Raw genomic sequence first — 20,976 nt, 5'->3', positions numbered from 1 at the left:
ATGATTTTATTTTAGGAAAGTTTGGGAATCACAAGTTTTGTTTACTCAGTAGCTTGCTACTGGAAATCCAAATTCTGAACATGTTCATCAACATTTGTTTGCTTCAAGCATTTAAGCGTGCATGCCTCAGACTCAGGCATGCAGATTAGAATTCACTTTCTGAGCACTGGTACAAATAAAACTAATTTTGCACAAATATTCATGGAAACACATAAAAAAGGGACATGAGCACGGTCAAAGAAAAATTTTTTAGAACTGACAAATTTCAGTCAGGAAATTGCCAGCTGTTTTATTAGAATTAGAATAAGAATGTATCAGAATAAGGGAAGCAAGATGTACTCATTTAAAAGAAAAATCACAATGGAGTGAAAGGCATGAGCAGCACGGTTGTGGTGCAGCAACATGGCTGGACTAGTTAATCTGTGAAGTCTCAGACCTCTGGTTTTATATTTCTAAACCAATTAATTGGCAGCAGGGGCATGTGTACTCCAACAGGCCATGGAACTAGTGAAGTGCTGGTGCACAAGAGGCTCAGGATGTAGTGACCTGTGCAAAATCTCTCAACACCATGGACACTAGAAGCATGCTCTGTTGGAGGCTTCAGCCACAGCAGTGCAGAGGGGTGAATCAGGTGCAGGAGTGGCCACTGGATCAGTGATTATGGGATTTCCTAGTGTGCCGTCTCCCCTTACACGAGGTGTCCATAGGTAGTACGGTAACTGCAGCCCATGGCACAACCTGACCTGGATGTGGAATTCCTCCTATCTCCCCTATGCCCTGCAGAACTCTCCTGGGAAAAATCCAGCTAATATGATTATAGTGAGGGACTGGAACTTAGCCCTTAATAAAGGATCAGAACAGGAAAATTACTCTTCTCCACTTATTTTGTGAACAGACTTTTTGGGCGCAGGGGAAGAAGAGGAAAGGAGTGGTTGTAAGGAGGGTGACTTTCCAGAAACTAGGGAAATTTGTATTATGTATGGGTAATATTTATTCCTCATCCAAATTCATTCGTGTTAAATGCAATATAATGTAGACACTTCAAATGTTTAGCAAAGTTTTTAAAAAACTGCCCATGTTGTGTTTGATAAAACATTTTGAATGACCATACTTTTAAAAAAACAAACGTGCATCTAACAGATAGTTACAGTGGGTGGGCTGTGAACTCTTGCCAAGTTTATATGTAACATTCATGGTATTTCTTACAGTAAATACAGGCATGCAGAACGGAATACATCATATTCCCAGGTAAACACATTTATCTTAGATAAAAGCAGAAAATGTTAAGGGGCATGACTGCAAAAAGAATTTGTATTAAAAAAATCTGAACAGCATGAAGACAGAAAAATGTTATTTGTTCTTAATCTCAAACAAGTTATATGAGCTAATTCAATAACGGTTTGTAGATATAAAAATTCAAGCAACAGCTCATAATACTGCTACTTATAAAAACCTGCTACCTATTTGATCTTCTTGATGAGGTTATAAACATAGCAAAAAAATAATTTTTACTAACCTCAGTCTATGGAAATCAAGAAAGACTATGCTCGCACTATCTGAAGGATGAAAAGTTGTTAAAAACATACTGTTAGCACAAAGCATTTTTAGGTTTATTTAAATAAAAATTATAATTTATACAATACTTTTTTTAAACAAAGAAGATTCTTAAAAAATGTACAGGGAAAATTGTTTCATTATTTCAATTCTTCATACAGTATAAACGGGTCTTTTGTTGAACAAAAGTTACACTGCCAATGCATAATTATTTACAACTTCAAAATAGACAAACTTCAGACATAAAAACGATTTTAATATCCATTTCAATGATTAGTAATAGAAATTAAATATCAGCCAAAATTTACAGAATTCAATAAAAACTACCAGTTTTCTTTGTAGGAGTTTAAGTTGCCCCAAAAAAACGAAAAGAGAAAAAAAAAAAGTACACACATTCACCTCTTCACTCTCGCATAAAATATCTTCTCTCTTGGTCTGCATGGACAGTAATAAGGTTTTGCTGCTGGCTTTTTTGTGCGTTGTCACTTATAAGTGACCTCACAAGAGTGACAAAGTACAGAAAAACATGATGTTGTATCTGAACTTTTCGTCGGGAATTTGTATTTAAATGGTCATTGATGAGTAATAAATGTGGTAAGTTTTCATCTCCCTTTTTTTCTTGAAAGGAACTCAAACTAACCACTACACTTCTAGGAAAGAAGTTAAACCAATTAAATGCGAATGATCCAACAGTAAACCATATACATCAACAGAATTACAACAAATGACAGCAAACGAACAATAGTATGGCAAAAACATCACTTTTTGCTTTCAGAAAGTAACACTTTACATTAAGTGGCACAACTCAACCTTGAATCAAAGAGAAGGCTATACTGCAAATTGAATGTAGGAAGGTAAATTTTAAATTATTAACTTCAGTGTAATTGTACAAAACTAAATTATGTAATTGCCCACTGCCTCCAAGCATTTCAGGACTGAGGAGAAACAAAAGTGTAGCAATACTCACAAGTAAGCGCACTGAAGTTATTGTTTAGTGCCTTTAATTATGTAATACGAGAGCAGTTAATTTGCAGTAATTCTTGTAACCTAATGTAAAGTGAACTTTGCAAAATATATACATGAATGTTTAATCAGTTATATTACACATTTTACTCTTTAAAAAATCCAGTTCATTTTATTTTTTTTTATCAGAATGAACCAATGCTGCATTGTAGTTTGCAATAAGTTTACCGCATTAACAAATTTTTAAAAAATACATATTGTTAAAGTGCAGATTAATTTTTAATGACAAATTAGCGTTAGTAGGACTGTTATCTTTGTTGATCAAACTAATATGTATTTTCTTTAGGAGGATTCTAAGTCTGGGAAGATGGCAAATGATTTACTACTTCTTTAAAAATGAGTCTTGTTAACTGTCCTGGCATCATCAACCCAATAATATTTTAGGCTTTCAGGAACCAGAATACAGGACAATATTACATACTACAGTCAGTCAGTGGGGGGAGGAGGTAATAAGTGCAGTTACCAGCAATTACACTGAAACCAGTGCCTTATGACCAGACTGAAGGTAAAAATTACATTTGAAAATGATACAAAAATAAGAAAAACTACTTGCTCTGTAAAAAATATAATCTTCTGTTTCTTCAAAAAATGACAACCTCACAAACACCCAAGGGATTTTAAGACAAACTGAATTAACTATGATTCTGACTAAGTTGGACATAACATTAAGCTATATTAATGCTTATTTATTTGCCACTTACTGTAATTCATCTGCCACTTTGATGCTTAAAGGAGGCTTTATAAAAGTCTAACTATATAATAAATTGCTGTTGGATAAATGACAATTTCTTCTCTTTAAATCAAACTGCTTTTTAAAAAAAAAATTTTGCAAAATTAAAAGTAATAGTTTTACTTAAATATAAGCCTGTATATGCAAAATGAATATCTATTTGCCAAATGAAAGTAGCTTCAAAATGGTATTTGGTTAAGATCCTTGTTATATAGTGGGTAATTGGATCTCCTACCAATTTAAATTATATTGTAAATGGTTCAAGGCCTGGTTCAGGAAAACATCCCTCTTTGTACTGTATTTAAGCATGTGCTGAAGTTCATTTGAATACATGATTAAGTGATTTGAATATATGATTAAGTGATTTCCTGAACTCAGTGCATGGATATTAATTTTAAATTCTTTAAGATGGATTGTGCTACATATTTATACACTTATGTCTACAGCACAGAGCTTTCGCATGAACAACTTTGTGCCTTAAATATTCAATTGTGTGAGCCCAAATGCACATGAACTTTAAATACAATATGGAGAAATACTGTCATTAAATATTCATATTAATATTAAAATTAATTATCTTCACTGCCACTTTGAAATAGGTTTCTACAGTTTCAGAGTACCATTTTCCCCTGGATTTTTGTATTGTTGTTATGTTTAACTGAATGTAACCCTGGAGTCTGTTTAAAGATCTTCTGAGTAATGATGTCCCATAAAACTTGTTTAACTAGAAAACATATGGCTAAGAAGTGTATTTTTTAGATAGGCTAACAGAATTATTTTCTTGATCGGTTTTATGGGAAAGTTTGTGCAAGAAAAATACCACTAAACTCAAAAGATGTAGTAGGGAGAAAATATACTGGGGGGCTAGTATACATTCTGCTGTGCCTTTAAACTCTCAGATGGGCTTAATATTACATGACTTATGCAAACTTTCAAAATTTCAAGTAAGACCAATGTTATTCTATGTGTTGCCCCTCAATAGAGAAGTTATGGAGAAGGTGGGCACAGTGTCACTGCTCCATTTGGCAAAGTCAGGCTCTACTGTAGGAAAAATTGAATAAAGAAAGAAGATCAAAATAGAATAATTTCTTCCGGAAATAATGCTTTCATTTGTTACATAATCCTGACATTTCTGTTACAAGGGACTCTCAGAAACCCTCCCCACCCCCTACAATCCCAAATATAAATGAATATATAACATACAAAGCTGATCTCAAGTTTTGCTTGGGTGTAATTATTCCCAACTCCCCCCGCATCACAAAAAGATGCCCAGTAAGTCTTTTTGCATGAACATACGTGCATCTTGCTACACTATGTGTACAAGTACAATTATTGAGCCCTTCCACGACAAATATCAATAGGAATACAAACATAAGTTGCCTAACATTTTATGAACAAAGTTTTGATGCCCTCAAAAAACAAGTAGTTCTTTTCTTCCTCTTGTACTTTGGTTGATCAGAAAAGGAAGATAACTTTCCAAAAATTTCCTTCTGCTTTGTAATGCTGAATTCACTGCACAAGGAATTTGAAACTATGTATGCAGGAAAAATTGAATCAGGTCAAACTGTTTAAACTCTTTTAGAGCACAGAAATCAGCAAGAAAAAATGCCTTAAAATCAATATTCTTAACAGCTAATAGTAATATTTCCTAGGTGTTGACACTGGTTTCATAAAGTACCCAATTCAGAGCTTGTTGTACTCAAGAAACACACACCAGACTATTGTAATGTGCTTCAACTCATGCAAAAACAACAGACAGTGGGCAAAATTAATCTCTGATATCAATGGAGATACCCAAGGGATGAATCTGTTCCAGTCTGTCTGATATCTAGTCAGTTCTCCAAGTATCTTCCTAGCTTTTAATGTCAGTAAATAAACAGTGAAAATGCTTAATGTGCAAGGCTAAGTGATGATAGCACTTTCACTGTTTTTTTAAAAAACCTTAAGAACAAACATGAAGGCATATATAAAATACACTTGATTCACATAACAGAATATAAACCATATGACAAGAAAAATTATTGCAAAATAGATGAGGATGTTCAATTTTTCACTACCAAGTCGTAAAATAAAGTCTCCTCTAGATCTTCTGAAGCTAAGATACTAGCTTTCACTGTTCGATGCTGCAGAGGTTATTTTCATATACTGGTTGAAAATTGTCTCAAAAGCTTCATCTCTGTGTACCATGGCACCAAACACTAATGGCTAAAGGACAAAAAGAAAGAAAGAAAAAAAAATCAAACCAAATTATAGGCTAAAAGGAAATCAGAAAATTTCCTGAAGTCTTTGAAAGAACCTGGTCAGACTTGTCTAAATTAACACCCTTCTCCCCGCTTCCTTTTTAACAAGCCTTTATTAGAGAGTTTTAGGTTTTTTTGGTCCAGTGAAACATGAATGGGATCTGAATGGATGTTAAAAGGGGCTTTTTCCTAAAAGTCTAAGAATCCGTTCAGTGTTCAATTCCTAAGAAAACCTCCCCCAGATATTCCATTTCCATCTCCCATTTTCCTCTGATAATGGACTGGATTAACAACTATCATTTGCACAGAACGTTCACAGGTGTTCTATATCAATTGTCCTATTTCACTTTCCAACTGCTTGGGACCTATAGAGCCTTCTTGATAACCAGAGCTCTTTTAAAGTAGTCTTATGATTTCTAAAATGGCTCAGTGGCACTGAGTTTCAGGTCACTGGATTTCCAATGTAAACATCCTGAGTAATTAGTAATGCATGCCCAGGCATGGTGTAGAAGGATCAGCATACTAACTAGCATATGAATCAGAAGAAACCTTTTTTTACAAGTTATTACTTTGATTAGTTATCAAGGCTCAATAATATTTCCCTGCTTATTAGAGTGGCTTTTTGTAAGCCTGAAATGCTCATTAAACTACATAACCCTCATCAATTTTTAGTTCACAGGGTCTTGGAAAAGTCACATGACTGAAGGTGGAAAACTCGGTGGATTTCAGCCACACTTTGGAGGACCTGTCAAAATCACACTGGCCTTCAAAATACCCCAATTATATTACTCTTTGAGTGCACTGCAGACACCATTACCCCAAGGCACTACATACTGAGAATTTGGCCTCAAGTTTCTGACATGTTTGCAGCAGTGTTACTAACAGCTCCTATGATTGCCATGAAGAAGGTTGGTAAGAAAATGATCAATTTAAGGTTGGAGTAAGAGAGCTGTGGGCACCACAGGTGAAGGGATGAAGAGTTGTTTGATTCCACTTGAATAAACCAAGTCAGACAAGGTCAACTATACTATATAATACACACACTCAGCTTCCAAAATATATTAAACTAAATAAAACAGAGTGAGAGCAAACATTTAAAACACATATATATACACACACTGCCCTCTGTCACAAGCTATAAAGAAATGGAGGGCATTTATGTTGCATTTAAAACAGAACAGGAACCCTAAGCACATGAGGGTGCAGTGCAGCACTACAGATAGAGCTGGCTACTTACTTTTTGTGTAGATGGTGTTGATACTGAAATACCCATCCCTGATCCTGGGAGAACAGAGAGCACTTTGTACTACAAAAAACAAACAGATATTGTAAGGGCTGAACAATTACAAAAGGGCATGAAAGAGAATGTGATGTAACCCGTGTACTGTGGAGCCTCCCACCCACCCCTGAAGCTTGCCTAAAAGATGCCTACTTATAGACAACTGTAAAGATTAATTTCCAAATTAAATAGGTAAGTGGATCCTAACTTAAGCCAAATATACTAATGCAATAAGTTTTCCTTGTACTTAACGTGTTCGTGCATGGCATGTTCTAAGATCACTGGTGGAGGTCTGCCAAGGCAAGTGTATTAAGGAGTTCACAAACCTTTCATGAAAGTGAAATATAAATAAGTGACAATTCAGAGGTACAGTGGCAGGAATCATAGCTTCCTACTGGGCTAAAGAATCCTCATCATGCAAAAGCAGTACACTGAAAATCCAATAAACTATGTACTGTATGCTGCCTTTCATAAGTACTGTAGCAAGAGTGGACCACTTGAATAAAACCAAAGCCAATCAAAAGGAAGTGCCAGAAATACTATTCAAGGATGTACGTTTATTCTGGGGCATGTCTTTTGTGGGATTGTTCGGTTTTCAGTCTCTTATTTCCTACTACCTAAAGGCCCCACAAGAGATTAAATCATCATTCCTAATGACGAGAGCTGGAGAGCATCTTTGGCACTGTTGGGTCAGCATGAAAGAGAGCAGAGGAGAGAGATTACTGATAAAGAAGAAATAGGATTTAAGGAAATATTTAAAGTAGAGGAAAAGAATACTTAGACACAATACTGGAGATAGCTGTGTGTATGAGAGACTGGACAAAAATTTGAAATCAAGGGGAAGGATGGTACGGAGCTGCATTCTGGATGGACTGGAGGGAGTGAAGCGAGAAGCATGATACAGTAATACATAGGTCAGAGATTTGGCATGGATCAGGACTTTAAGAGAGCAGGAAAAGGGTAAAATTTTGGTGACAAAGTTACTATGATGACATACTAAGAGACAGAAGAGAGAGTCAAACATAACAGAGGCTCAGAGTCTGAGATGGGAAGGGCAGTTCACCTGTCAGTCGCAATAAAGAAGCACCAGGAGGAAAGAATTTCAATTTTGGAGGGACAGTTTGAGAAGGAAGTGAAATGTCACCTGGGTATATTCCACCTAACCAATTTCCTGCCATTTCAGGGGCCACGGGCCTGGCGTGGGGACACCTCAGTCTCTCCTGTTCTCTGCCTCTGGTGCACAAAAATTTACTTTCTCAAAGACTGAAATGCTTTAGTTTAACCCCAGTTATTAGGCTCAAAACAGGGGATGAAATTTAACGGCCTGTGATATATAGACGGTCTGACTAGCTGATCTAATAGTCACTTCTGGTCTTCAATTCCATGAAATCAAATAGGGAAGAATGAGGATTTCAAGAAACTGAATTAGAAGAATCCAGTCACAGTTTCCAACTTAGTTTTATATGATAATCAGTCTTCAATAGGAAAAGACGGGTTTTCAAGGTATCATCAGAAAAGAACCCTAATGTTTCCATTTGAGCTATTGTGGGTTCAAAGCACGCCATATACCCCTGTAAACATCATATGCTGGAAGAATCAACTGAGTTGCTTTGCATTATTTCACTTCATCCCAATTTTATATTAGGAAAATCCCAACATTCAGTTAAATAGTTTTATAAATTTGTCATCTTTGCTCAGATGATTGCATATCTACTTGCATTATAAAATCCAAAACCCCACCACCCGATTCTTAAAGATACACTCCTTGAAAACAAAGTAAAATTAGCATGGAACAGAAAAAGTGATCTTCCCATATTACTGTACACTCAACAAAACAGAGACATACCTTCTGAATATCTGTTATCTCCGTTAATTTAATAACTTTATTTCTCTTAGAAGAGCCAGATTTGGAACTTTCAAAGCATAGGTAACTGAAGACAAAGGGGGGAAAAGTGCTTATTTGGTACAATAATCTGAAAACCAAAACTGTTAAAATTCTGTCTTCTTCCAAACAGTTCTGAAATTCTCTACATTAGAAACAGCTTTGCAAGGAATTGTGTGAAGAATGTAATTTCCAGTTATGATTTTATGTTAAAACAATTCCATAAACTCCATCAGTTGAACATCTAATTCCACTAAAAGATCAGTAATCTACTGCATGAACAAACATTTCATACTCATATCCTTACAGTGAAAGTCTATGTAATAAGACCAAACATACCAATCTTAAATGAAAGCAAAAGTAGGCCACTGTACTGAAAGTTAAAAATATCCACCTCATCTGTATAACCTCCTACCCTCCCAAGTGAAAACTAATGAAAAGTTGGACTTAACTGCACACTGCTATAATGCAGACAAACCTGAAGATATGCTAAAATAAAGCTTGAAATTCTAGATGTTAGAAGAATTATCACCATCACTAGAGGGCACAGTATACACATAACCTAGGTTTAGTTCCACTAGATTCTAATACACTGAAGGAATTTCAGTCTAAGATCCTAAACAGCATTGGTAATACCCATTCAGTGTGCGCAGAGAAAATGGCTTTGATTTTGAAACCAAAGCTTAACTTATTCAACTGTGTTTTTTGTTTTTAAAGAAGCCATACATTCATTTTGAACAGGGTTTTCACAGCACTCAAAATACGCACCAAAACACAGAACATTTGGTAAATTATAATGAGCTAATGCTCGTACGACACTTAATAAAAGTAGTTAGGGCTTTACATTTTCATAATTTAGTTGTCCCGTTCACTGTAACAAGTGCTAACATGCTAAACACTGATGCTATGGTTTGCTTCTCTGCAAACATTTCAGACACCTAATATATTTGTTAAATCCTACCATGCTTCAATTTCCAACTGTCATTACCCTATACAGTTTCTCTATAGGTTTAGTATTACGAAAAAAAAACCCATTGTATATTCAAATGCCAGGAGACTAGGTCGTTAAAAGCTTTTCCTATAGGATTACATTTATAGAGTAACTCCCCACTTAACATTGTAGTTATGTTCCTGAAAAATGCGACTTTAAGAGAAACGATGTTAAGCGAATCCAATTTCCTCATAAGAATTAATGTAAATGAGGGGGTTAGGTTCCAGGGAATTTTTTTTTCCCACCAGACAAAAGACTGTATTATATATAAACACACACACACAGTATAAGTTTTAAACAAACAATTTAATACTGGTACACAGTGATGATGATTGTGAAGCTTGGTTGAGGTGCAGGAGTCAGAAGGTGGGATATTTCCCAGAGAATGCCTTACAGCTAAATGATGAACTAGTAATTGGCTGAGCCCTCAAGGGTTAACTCTCACACTCTACAAGGTAGCAGGAATGGAGGAAGGGGAGACAGCACTGCAGACAGAGAGTCACACGGTGTGTGAGTGTGAGAGAGAGAGAGAGAGATGCATTTCCCTTTTAAGTACACTGCCTTGTTAATTAGATCACGTTCCTGAGACCCCAGCTGCTGCCAGCAGGTTCCCTTCATCCTGAGCCCTGTCGTGAGTCCCTTCTGCTCTAAGGAAGATGGGGTAAGCGGGGTGCAGGAGCAGGAATACCTTGACATCAGCCCCCCTCTTCCTCCCCTCCCTCCCGCACAGCAAGCAGGAGTCTCAGGGAGCAGCTCCCAGGCAGAGGGCAGGAGCAGCAAATAGTGGGGGGGGAGGGGCGGGGGCAGGAACAGCAAATAGCGGGGGGGGGGGGAAGGGGCAGGGACAGCTGCAATTGCTAGCCCCCGCTGGGCAACTGCTGCACAGGGAACTTAGGGGAACGGGGAGCTGACGGGGGGCTGCTGGCCCACCCTGGTTCCAAGCCCCCACCAGCTAGCTGCAATGGGCTGCTCTTCCTGCAAGCAGTGGATAAAGCAGGCAGCTACCAAACAATGTTAGAAGGGAGCATTGCACAACTTTAAACGAGCATGTTCCTTAATTGATCAGCAATGAAACAAATGTTAACCAGGACGACTATGTGAGGAGTTACTGTATTACATTTCTTTGTTTAACTGTATTTACAAAAGAAAATGAGTTCCCAATAAGTAAGTTTCTCTGGGGAGGGAGGACAGGGGAACAATGTACTGCCAAGCGCCAATGACTTACTTTTCTGTAACATAAAGAACCCCATTCCTAATGTAGTCCGTGGGCATCTTCTTGTCTCTGTTAATCAAGCAGCAGCGCCAACCATTTTCACATACTACCAGAAAATACAACACACAAAATCAAATGTGTCAAGGAAAGAATTTTAGGAAAGAAAGAAAGATGCAAGTCTTAAAATCAGACAGATGGCTCCCCATCAATTAGACAGTTCTCCTATAAAAAGCAGCATAGCCTGCAAATGAAGCTTCATGTATGCTGTGGTTGCAAAGCTTTTGCTCTATAGTCAAACATGAAAATATTTGTTTCAAAGAATGAGTTAAATTACTTCCTCTGAGTTGACTAAGCATCTTTTCTCCCCTATCAAATTTGTATTACCACAAGAGACAAGCCAGGCTGTGAGCACTGGGTCCTTTCAGAGAATCTTATGGATAAAAGATTAACTTCATCTCCTTTGTATACCAGTTTAGAGTAGATAATATTACAATTCAGTTCATTTCTGAATAGTGCTGGGATATGCAGATAGGGGCCCAGACTTCAAATTACATGTCTGACTAGTTCAAAAGAGTTAATTTTTCCCACGACTGTAACTGTAATAGCTGTACAAATACCTGCCAAAGGACGCTCATTTTCCGATAGGTTAAAGACTTCATGGAAATTGCCTCTTTTAGTGGTATGAAAACGACTACTATCTTCATCTTTGTTTACTCCAGTTGGGGCACCTGAACCAACATAACTTCTCGATGATGCTGTCTGAACCTTCAGGAAAATAACTGGATTAATTTGAATAGCAATATTTAATTGCACTCTTTAAATGATTAGTTAATTATTAATTTTCATTTAAAATCAAATTAAAAAGGATAGCTAAAAATAACCTCAAATAGCATTCTTGATAACTCCAGGACAAATTGGACTTGGTACAAAACCATAGTATTCTTGCTATACCATAATGTACTAATATCCCATCTGAAGATAATTTTTAAGGGGTTTGGGTCACTGCAATTTTATTCTTTAGACAGATGCGGTCTCATGCCTCCAAAAGACATTCTGCAAGAGGCATCTGTATTTAAATACAGACTCTGCACACCAAGGAGTACATCAGATTAGATGTGAATACGTCACTGCACACAACCCAAATTAATTTGCTAGGAGGGACTTCCCCAGGACCAGTTAATATATAACCAGTAGCAGCATTTAAGATTTGTCTTTGAGACATAAAAAAAAAATCCAGAACACTCAATATAAAGAAAGAGTAAAAAAAGCAAACATTAAAAGAAAACATACACAAAACAGCATCAGCTCATTATGAACACAAATGCTCAAATTGAAAGAAAGTTTTCCACGCTAAGATCCATACCTTTTCATGCCCTGACAGCTAGCAGGAAAAGAAACAACAAACACAAATGTGACAGTGACAAAAGAAAAAAGTGAAATCTATTTAACAGTATCATATACAGAATAAAACATGAATTGAATGAAGCTGCAAGATCTTACTCACATACCAAGAAATTGCACACAATGAATGCAATTTAAAACAAGTTATCAGTGGTTAGAGCACACCATTTTAATTATTCATATTATCTTAGGGTGGGCTGGCCTCCCAGCTTTGGAAGCTGATCTGAATTTCCCAGGCTAACACTCTGAAAACTGGCATGGTTATTATTACACACTGATGATAAGAGTGGAGATTTCTAACACACCATGTGCTAAAGCAAAATCAACTTTCAAACAAAGCTCCTAAGTCACTGGATGCTGCCCCATAATAAAGGGTGAGATCCACAAAGTGATTTAGGCACCTAACTGCCACTTTAGGCACCTAAATTCAACATTTAGGTACCCCTTTGATCCTTGAAACTCCTACTCAGCTTCACCTAACCCTATAGGAGCCAAGGGAATTTAAGTGCCTAAGTTTTGGCTAGTAGGCATCTGCCAAACTGCTTAAGTCCTGATGCCACTGAACTGCTCTGCATCCTAGTCCAGGTGGGAGTCTCAAATGAGGCATTCCCTCTCCAAGTTCACCTGCAGGACCCAATCTAGTGGGCCTGCTCAGAGCACAGACCACACACAAGAGACAGCCGGGGGTGCACGTATTGGGAATTTTTGTGGCTAGCTGCAGGGTGTATGATTATAACCAGTAGCCCCATGGTTTGGAGTAGTCCCCCAGCATATGGAACACAAGTTCAAATCCCCACTCAGCCAGATTTGGAGCAAGAAATTGAACCTGACTCTCCTACATCCCAGGTGAGAACTCTAACCACTGGGCTACTGGCTATAGGGGATCCCCCTCTCTCTCTCTCTCTCATTTTTTGCCAGAATGGGCTGACCTGGCTTAGGTGCCTAACTCAAGGAGAGGATTCATAGCTGGAAATCCTGAGTGCAGGGAGTCATCTCCCTCTGCCCCAGAGTTAGGTGCCTAACTCCCTTTGAGGGGTAGGACTTGGCATTTCCTACTGGCTAACTTAGGTGGCTCCCCCCTCAGTTTTCTGACTTCTGAGAATCCCTCTCTCAGGTGCTTAACTCTCCTCATGCATTGTAAAGGGAGCTCGGGCAGCTAACTAAGGGCTCTGACTTCTGTTTGCCAGCAGGCACCTAAGAGTTAGGCACTGTAAGTCTTATGGACCTTTGTGGATCTAGCCCAAAGCCTGAATTCTGACAAGGCAGTGCACAGCTGAATTTGGAAAGCTTTCTTGCACTTTATTTTCTTGTATCTTGACTGGTAGAACAACTCACAGTTATACAGGCTGGCATCTCTCTTAGACATTGCATATCAAGGGCTCCATTCTCATTCTCATCACAAACATGCATCACCAGCTGGGTAGTGCACACATGCCTGACATGTTTGTGCAGGATCGAGCCCTTAATCTGTACAGAAAGACAATCCTGGGAACAGCTGACTACCCTCTGCTGCTTCTGATTTCACTGTAAGTTCGTGGCACTCTCAGTATTTAGCCCTACAAGATGAAAAAATTCAAAATGAATGAGATCTGTGCACTGAAACTGAATCAAGTTTTACAAAAGAGCTAAGCAGACATGGGCTATTTATCATCTTGCCTTTAGGGTTACTGTAGTACAATGATGCCTCGGTGGAAAAGGATAGGAAGGAATAAAAAAGCTGTACACTGCAAGTCTTATGCTCACAGTACTTGGACTGTACTATGTCCTCATTCTCAGCCCCTTGCTTAAGGGGCAAGCAGCTGGTTTAATGTTAGCACTACTTTTAAAAACAGAGCATGAGTCCTCCTGTCAGAGATTCAGAAAAGTCTTGAGTCATGAACCCTTATCCGCAGTTATGGATTGTGTGGAGAGTAGATGGGTTTGGGATAAAGTTGGCTACCACATTTGGTTTCATTCAGTAATTTTACAGACTGGATCCACAGCCAGGTCTGTTAAACCTGACAATGCCTCTCTCTACTGAGTGATAGTGGCTAATTTAGAAACCAGACACTATCCAAGTGGGGAAACGGGGCCGGAGGGGGGAAATCATATCTATTGGAAAACATTGTACTTTTTAAAAAGTAGTATTTTAAAAATCTTTCAGGTAACAGAAGAGACATACTGTCCTTTAAAGGTTGATTATAGTCCTATAAATCAGTGGTTCTCAATCTGTGGTCCATGGATCCCTGAGGGTCTGCAGACTATGTTTAAGGGATCAGTGAAAGGTTGTCATTACCACAGAAAAACGGTGGTCCGCAGACCCAGAGGTTCGCAAATTATGTTTAAGATTTCCAAAGGGGCCTTCCCTCCATTTGAAATATTTTAGGGTCTGCAAATGAAAACAGGTTGAGAACCACTGATATAAATGATTGTCGAAGTACTCAGATATGACAGTAAGGGCACTATATGTATGTCCATCTAGCTCTACTGCATGTAGGTATTCCTTGTAAGTACATCTTAGTCTTCAGCAAAGTTTTACTGTTGTGAATACTGCCAAGCTCAAAGATGTGGAAACGCATGTTGCATTCCAACCTGCTCCATGCATCAGCAAAGTTATTGTTTCTTATTCCAAAACGTGTACTGCTAGTAATGGTGTACAAAGCGGAATGAGATTGCAGATTATATTAACAGTACATGTACAAATAGTTTTAAAAACATTATTAACTCTTATTAAATGATTAATCGATTGTTACAGCCCAAAATGTTGATGGCTCTTTATGACCATGGGTTTATACTCATTTACCATGTTTTTTACTGAAGCACTTATAATCATCTCTATCAGACATACTACTTATGTCTAACAGTCTTATAACCATCTATTAATCATTTATTAAACTAAACTAAACTAAACTATTTATTATCCTATGGGTATTTAAGTGTCACAGTGATTCTTTATCTGGGTAAACCAGATAGCACATTGAATATTCATTTCTGGCATATGGTGAAAAAAAACTTGCTTTTACTTGTTACATAAGCAAATTTGTCATGGAAATACAGACTAATATGGATACCCAGATCTTATTTTTAGTAATTTTTCTGGTTATAAAAACAAAACACCCAAACACTTTTTTTTTAAACTAAAAGAAAATTCGTTGTCCACCAAAAATCAAGTCACTTTATGAATATTGGGACCCTAGATTTAAAAATAAAGACACATCAGACTGCCACTGACGTGTGAACACTGAAATTAGGTTTAACGATTGTCCCTCCCTCAATGTGCTCTAGTCACTGGAAACAAAAAAAATAAATAAATAAAGTGGACTTTGCCAGATATGTAAAAACATGAAACTTTACTTACGCGTCTTGACACTGTAGCATTAGACCTTTCTTTGAGTTGAGGATCTGTAGGCAAATTTGTCCAGATGATATAAGGAGTATCATACTTAGCTCGAAGTCTTGGACATCGTTTGAAGATAAAATCAATAAGGAAAAACTTAATTCCAGCATAAAGGCCTGAACAATTGAAAAAAATCTGTTTTTAGCAAACACAGTAACTGGCATTAAGATTGTCAGATTTTCCATCACTTTTCCATTAAAGTCAATCAATAAACCATATTTTTGCAATTATATTTCTAATCAATACAGTATAAAAAAATATAGCACACCCACATACACGCTTTCGTCTCACAAAAGGAATTCAACTGGAGAACGTGAGAGCTACAACTGCACGATCTCTGCAGCTATAATTTTGGTTTCTTTACGTAAGTTTAGTATTTAATGCTGAGAAGCACTAAAAAAATTCAAACATCCCTCTGCTGTTTTCAGAACAAAAACAGATAAACATGAGAGATGCCCTTTTGCCTCTTTTTCTATTAAAACGGTAATCTCCTCTAACAATCTAAATGGTAACACAGAGCTCTTGGACAGTTGATTATATCCTCTTATCTTACTCAAAAGATCCTCTTCCTTTATGCTAGGTTACTGAATGTATTTCAAACCTCTAATCTCTTAACAGGGACTAATGATTTTAAAAGGAATCTTCAGAGTGAATGAAATCTCATTCTGAAAGCCATTGAGAAAAAAATTCCAGCCACCATATAAAGTGATCCAATACGTGTAGTAGGTGCTTAATCTAGTGTAGCAATTTAAAGTCAATGCCACATTTAAAATATTACCTATAGTTTAAGAACTGCACACATGACAGTCATAAGCTTCATTACAGAGACATGGTAGCAGGGGTGCTGGAACAATTTGGATAGTGGGGGAGCTGAGAACCATTGAACCAAACTGTGAACCTTGTATATGATGGAAACCACTTCAAGCTGGGGGGGGGTGAAGGGGGGGGCAGCACCCCTAACACTCCTAATTCCAGCACCTGTGCATGGTGAGTACTCCTAGTTCGCAGTGCATGGTTATATGTTACACAGAAGAGGCTTTTCTCTCCTGATTTCTTATTTCAAAACCACACCCCTCACCCCATCCCACCCCACCTTCCCACCCACACTTCAGAAGCATAGCATACTGAAAGCAGCAGCCAAAAAGCATCCTTGGCCACTGCTCCCACAGCTTTCCTTCCTATTCAATCCCTCTACTGGCTGCCCCTGCCCAAACCAATCTAATATAAGAAGGGACAAATGTAAAGGGACAACTTTGCCCCCACTGTTATTGTTCATTATGTCCTTGTTCTACCAACGATGTCACTGCTCTTTCATTTTTTTCCAACCATTCTCAGCTTCATTACTTCGTCCCTGCTGCCCGCCATGCCTCATACTTACATCCCAGGTTGCCACTGTTTTACATACTTCCTGAAAATCTGAGAGGCCTTCAAACTCTAACCCAGTGTTTTTCAAAACGTGGGTCGTGGCATGCAAGGCGCTGGGTCGCCTTGCTCTGGTCAGCACCACCGACCGGGATATTAAAAGTCCTATCGGCAGTGCTGCCCAGCTAAGGAAGGCTAGTGCCTACCTTTTCTGACACCGCGCTGCGCCCTGGAAGCGGCCAGCAGCGGATCCTGCTTCTAGGCAGGGGCCATGGGGCTCTGCGTGCTGCCCCCACCCCAAGCACTGGCTCTGCATTCCCAATGGCCGGAAACTGGCCAACAGGAGCTGCGGGGGTGGGAGGAGGAGAGTCCGATGCCTGTGGGAGAGAGTTGCACCACTGCCTAGGAGCTGGACCTGTTACTGGCCGCATCCGTGATGCCAGGACAGGCAGGAAGCCTGCCTGTGCATTCTGGTTGCGCCACTGACCAGGAGCCACTGGAGGTAAGTCCATGCCACAACCCCACGTCCCAATCCCCTGCCCCAGCCCTAAGCCCCCCCACAAACCCAGAAGCCCTTCCTGCACCCCAACCCCCCATTCCCAGACCCACCCCAGAAATTGCACCCCCAGCCCAGAGTCCTGACCCTCTCCCACACCCCAACCCTCTACCCCAGCCCTGAGCCCCTCCCCTCCAAACCTCTCATCCCCAGCTCTGTTGGGTCATGGGCATCAATTTTTTTCAACTGTGTCCCCAGAAAAATAGTTTGAAAACCACTGCTCTAACCCATGTCAATGGTACATCATCACCATGCCTATTCTGTACACGCTCCCCACTTCCCAAAGTTACCATTCACTAGGTCTCCTGGTACACTGCCTATTCTGTCTTTTAGATGGTGCGCCTCATGGGGCAGGGATTGTGCCTTTATTCTGTGCATCTTACACAGTGCCAAGAACAATGCTGATGCTTTAGTAAATATGGTGCTTTAATGTATGGACTTAAGTTTTGAAGGAGGGATGACAAAGGTCTTTCAAAAAACAAATTCTAAGATGTAAAGAGCTATGTCTACCCTGTGATATAAACATTGTATATGTAATTTTTACCCATTGCAAGCCCTATAATCCTGTAGGGAAAGAAGCAGGATGCAATAAAAGCTGCCCATAGAACAATATATAGCTTCTGTGTTATTTCTGGCTGGACCCACATGAACAAGCTGTAAAAACAAAACAGAAATAATTGTTACAGCATTTTATTTTTGGCTGGTCAGAGGTTGTTCAAATGGTTTATTTAGGAAAAAAAGAAAAATATAAACCTACTTCTTGATTTTTTCCAATATGTCTGCCATTTTGCCAAATAGGTTCTGCATTAAAAGCAAGAGACAGTTAATTTACAATATACTTTTTGCCTGCAGATAACTGAAACTGGTGGAAAGAGACGTTATTTTCTATGTTAAGTGATTCTTGAAAGCCAACCACTTAGTTTCTCCTGGCTTTAGTTAAAAATCTAAAGAATTATAAAATATGCACTATTAACAACATGCATGTTTTCCCTTTAAAATCTATTTAATCAGCATTCAGGGGATTTCCATTTTGTTGTATACCTTGTTCTGCAATTTCTGACCTATTTATCACTGGTTATTTAAAGTAAGTGAAAGGAATTGTTTAACTTTATTGTTATGGCTGGAAAATGTATGTATCCTGGTGGCAGTTTTAAATCAATGGAGAAGTCAAAAGAAACTATGTAAGTAGACAACACAACAGATCTGAGCTAGTAGGTTTTGGATGGGACTGGAATTTTGGGAAGTGGTTATTATATTATGTAACACAGGAACTGGAAGAAAGACACCAAGCTTCAACTTGATGCAGTAGGGGAGAAAGTGGGGAACAGGGCAGAGGCATTAGTTTTAGCTGGGGATTGGTCCTGCTTTGAGCAGGGGGTTGGACTAGATGACCTACTGAGGTTCCTTCGAACCCTGATATTCTATGATTCAAGATATTATGAGACAAACAAAGAGCCACAAAAGTTATCTTAGCAGCCATGTTTTGTACAGAACAGAGGGGTTGATGTAGGTATCAGGCAGATCGGGGGAAGTCGCTGGAGATGATGAGGCATGAATGTGAATTTTAGCTGTCAGACCATAGTGGTGTGCGTGAAAAGGTAGTAAAATTTGGACACTGCCTGGAAGGTGTTGGCGGAGGAGGAGGAGGGAGTTGACGATTCCCTTCAGGCTTAAGTTACATGACAGACGGTAGTGCGTTCAACAATCACAGAGAACGCGGTGAGCAGAGAGGGTGCAGGATGAAAGATAAGGAGTTCCAGTATTATCGGTTCAAGATGATGGCAAGACATTTAGGAGGAAATGTCAGACTGCCTAAATGAAGCTGCACGTCCGTGTCATCTCAAGACTACAATACTGCAACATGGGTCTACATCTTGGGATCACTAGTTACAGTTAAATAAAGCTAGTGCAGAATGCAGCAGCTCACTTATCAAGTTTTCGTAAAGACCACATTGCACCAAAGGAGCCCAGAACAGAGCGTGGATGCATATTAACTACTAGGTGGCATTTAACGTGTTGGATTAAGTCATTAACCTTTCCCAGAAGGCCACCTATTTCCAGCCTTTTTTTTTTTTTTTTTTAAATAAGGGATGGTGGTTGAAGATGGTGGGCACTTATAGGGAGTTATTACACTGGTCTACAATTTTTGAGAAGTCGCCTGCTTCAGAGATAAAATGTGCTATTTATTATGTATTTTGATGTGCTGAATTCAAATATGACAATTAAAACAACTGATTGGCTACCGTTTCTAAGATATTTAAGTTTTTACATTTTATGTCTATGTATATTGTGTAGATAGTAGAGTTTTAATCATAAATTGTAAACCTAGGTCTTTTCATGTGTTTATGGTTGCTTTACATGATAATATTTCACCTGTCCTGTTTATGTAACACTTATCAAAGGGTTATATAAATAAAATGTATTATGAAACAAAAGGCAAAAAATTATTATGTACATAGTTTAGTCCTATTCAGTGTCTACTCAGCCCTTCTTGGATTGTCTCTTGTATACATTAAATGGAGCATCTCTTGTCACTGTCCAGCAATAGTCTACAAGCATTGATGGGCTCCATTTCCCCTGATAGCCTGCCAGGAGATTCCACTGCTGTAGTCTGGAGCCCAACAGCTCTGCCTTACTCTTGGGTAGTTCCAAATCCCTGACAAGGTCATTCCGTTCACCTTGTGTTAGGAGGTGTGGTTCAGAGGAGGAGGATGGGAGAAAATGTGGGTCCTGTGACACTGATGGTTCAGGACCAGAAGTTTCATCCTCTTCCTCTTCCTCGTCTGACTCAAGTGAGAATGATTTTGGTGCATCAGGAACCGGAAGTCCTTCTCCGTGGGGTACTGGGCATATAGCTGATGGAATGTTTGGATAATGTACAGTCCACTTTTTCTTCTTTGACACACCTTTCCCAACTGGAGGCACCATGCAGAAGTAACAATTGTTGGCATGATCTGTGGGTTCTCTCCAAATCGTTGGCACTGCAAAAGGCATAGATTTCCTTTTCCTGTTCAACCACTGGCCAAGATTTGTTGCACAAGTGTTGCAGCATATGTGTGGGGCCCATCTCTTGTCCTGATCTCCAATTTTGCAGCCAAAATAAAGGTGATAGGCTTTCTTAACCATAGTGGTTAGACTGCGCTTTTGTGATGCAAAAGTCACTTCACCACAAACATAGCAGAAGTTATCTGCACTGTTCACACAAGTACGAGGCATCTCTGCTCACTTTGGCTAAACAGAAATGTGTCCCTTTGCAAAATCAAACACTGACAAATAAGAGAGCACCACACTGTATGATTTCTAGAGCTGATATAGGGCAATTTGTTCAGCAGAGTGATGTAAGCTTCGTTATGACTGCATCATCCATGA

The 20,976-nt window shown here is 38.8% G+C and overlaps 1 protein-coding gene across 4 annotated transcripts in view; it reads right to left on the bottom strand.

Annotated features, from left to right (window-relative positions):
- Window positions 1-1,588: 1,588 nt before the first annotated feature.
- The window catches only part of GRAMD4 (GRAM domain containing 4), a 175,450-nt gene continuing 156,062 nt past the window's right edge, over window positions 1,589-20,976 (bottom strand). For 3 of the 4 annotated variants that reach the window (XM_050936216.1, XM_050936213.1, XM_050936215.1), the window contains 9 exons: window positions 18,365-18,408; window positions 18,152-18,261; window positions 15,651-15,805; window positions 12,276-12,293; window positions 11,530-11,677; window positions 10,925-11,018; window positions 8,673-8,757; window positions 6,785-6,853; window positions 1,589-5,512 (listed from right to left, as the gene is read on the bottom strand). In XM_050936216.1, the coding sequence (XP_050792173.1) occupies window positions 5,411-5,512; window positions 6,785-6,853; window positions 8,673-8,757; window positions 10,925-11,018; window positions 11,530-11,677; window positions 12,276-12,293; window positions 15,651-15,805; window positions 18,152-18,261; window positions 18,365-18,408 (825 nt within the window). In that variant the 3' untranslated portion in view covers window positions 1,589-5,410. The remainder of the gene's footprint in view (window positions 5,513-6,784; window positions 6,854-8,672; window positions 8,758-10,924; window positions 11,019-11,529; window positions 11,678-12,275; window positions 12,294-15,650; window positions 15,806-18,151; window positions 18,262-18,364; window positions 18,409-20,976) is intronic. The other variant, XM_050936214.1, reaches the window with a different exon arrangement.

Source organism: Gopherus flavomarginatus, chromosome 1 (genome assembly GCF_025201925.1).
Source record: "Gopherus flavomarginatus isolate rGopFla2 chromosome 1, rGopFla2.mat.asm, whole genome shotgun sequence".
NCBI lineage: Eukaryota > Metazoa > Chordata > Testudines > Testudinidae > Gopherus > Gopherus flavomarginatus.
Note: the sequence above shows the minus strand (reverse complement) of the source record. Positions and strands in the feature narration are given on the sequence as shown.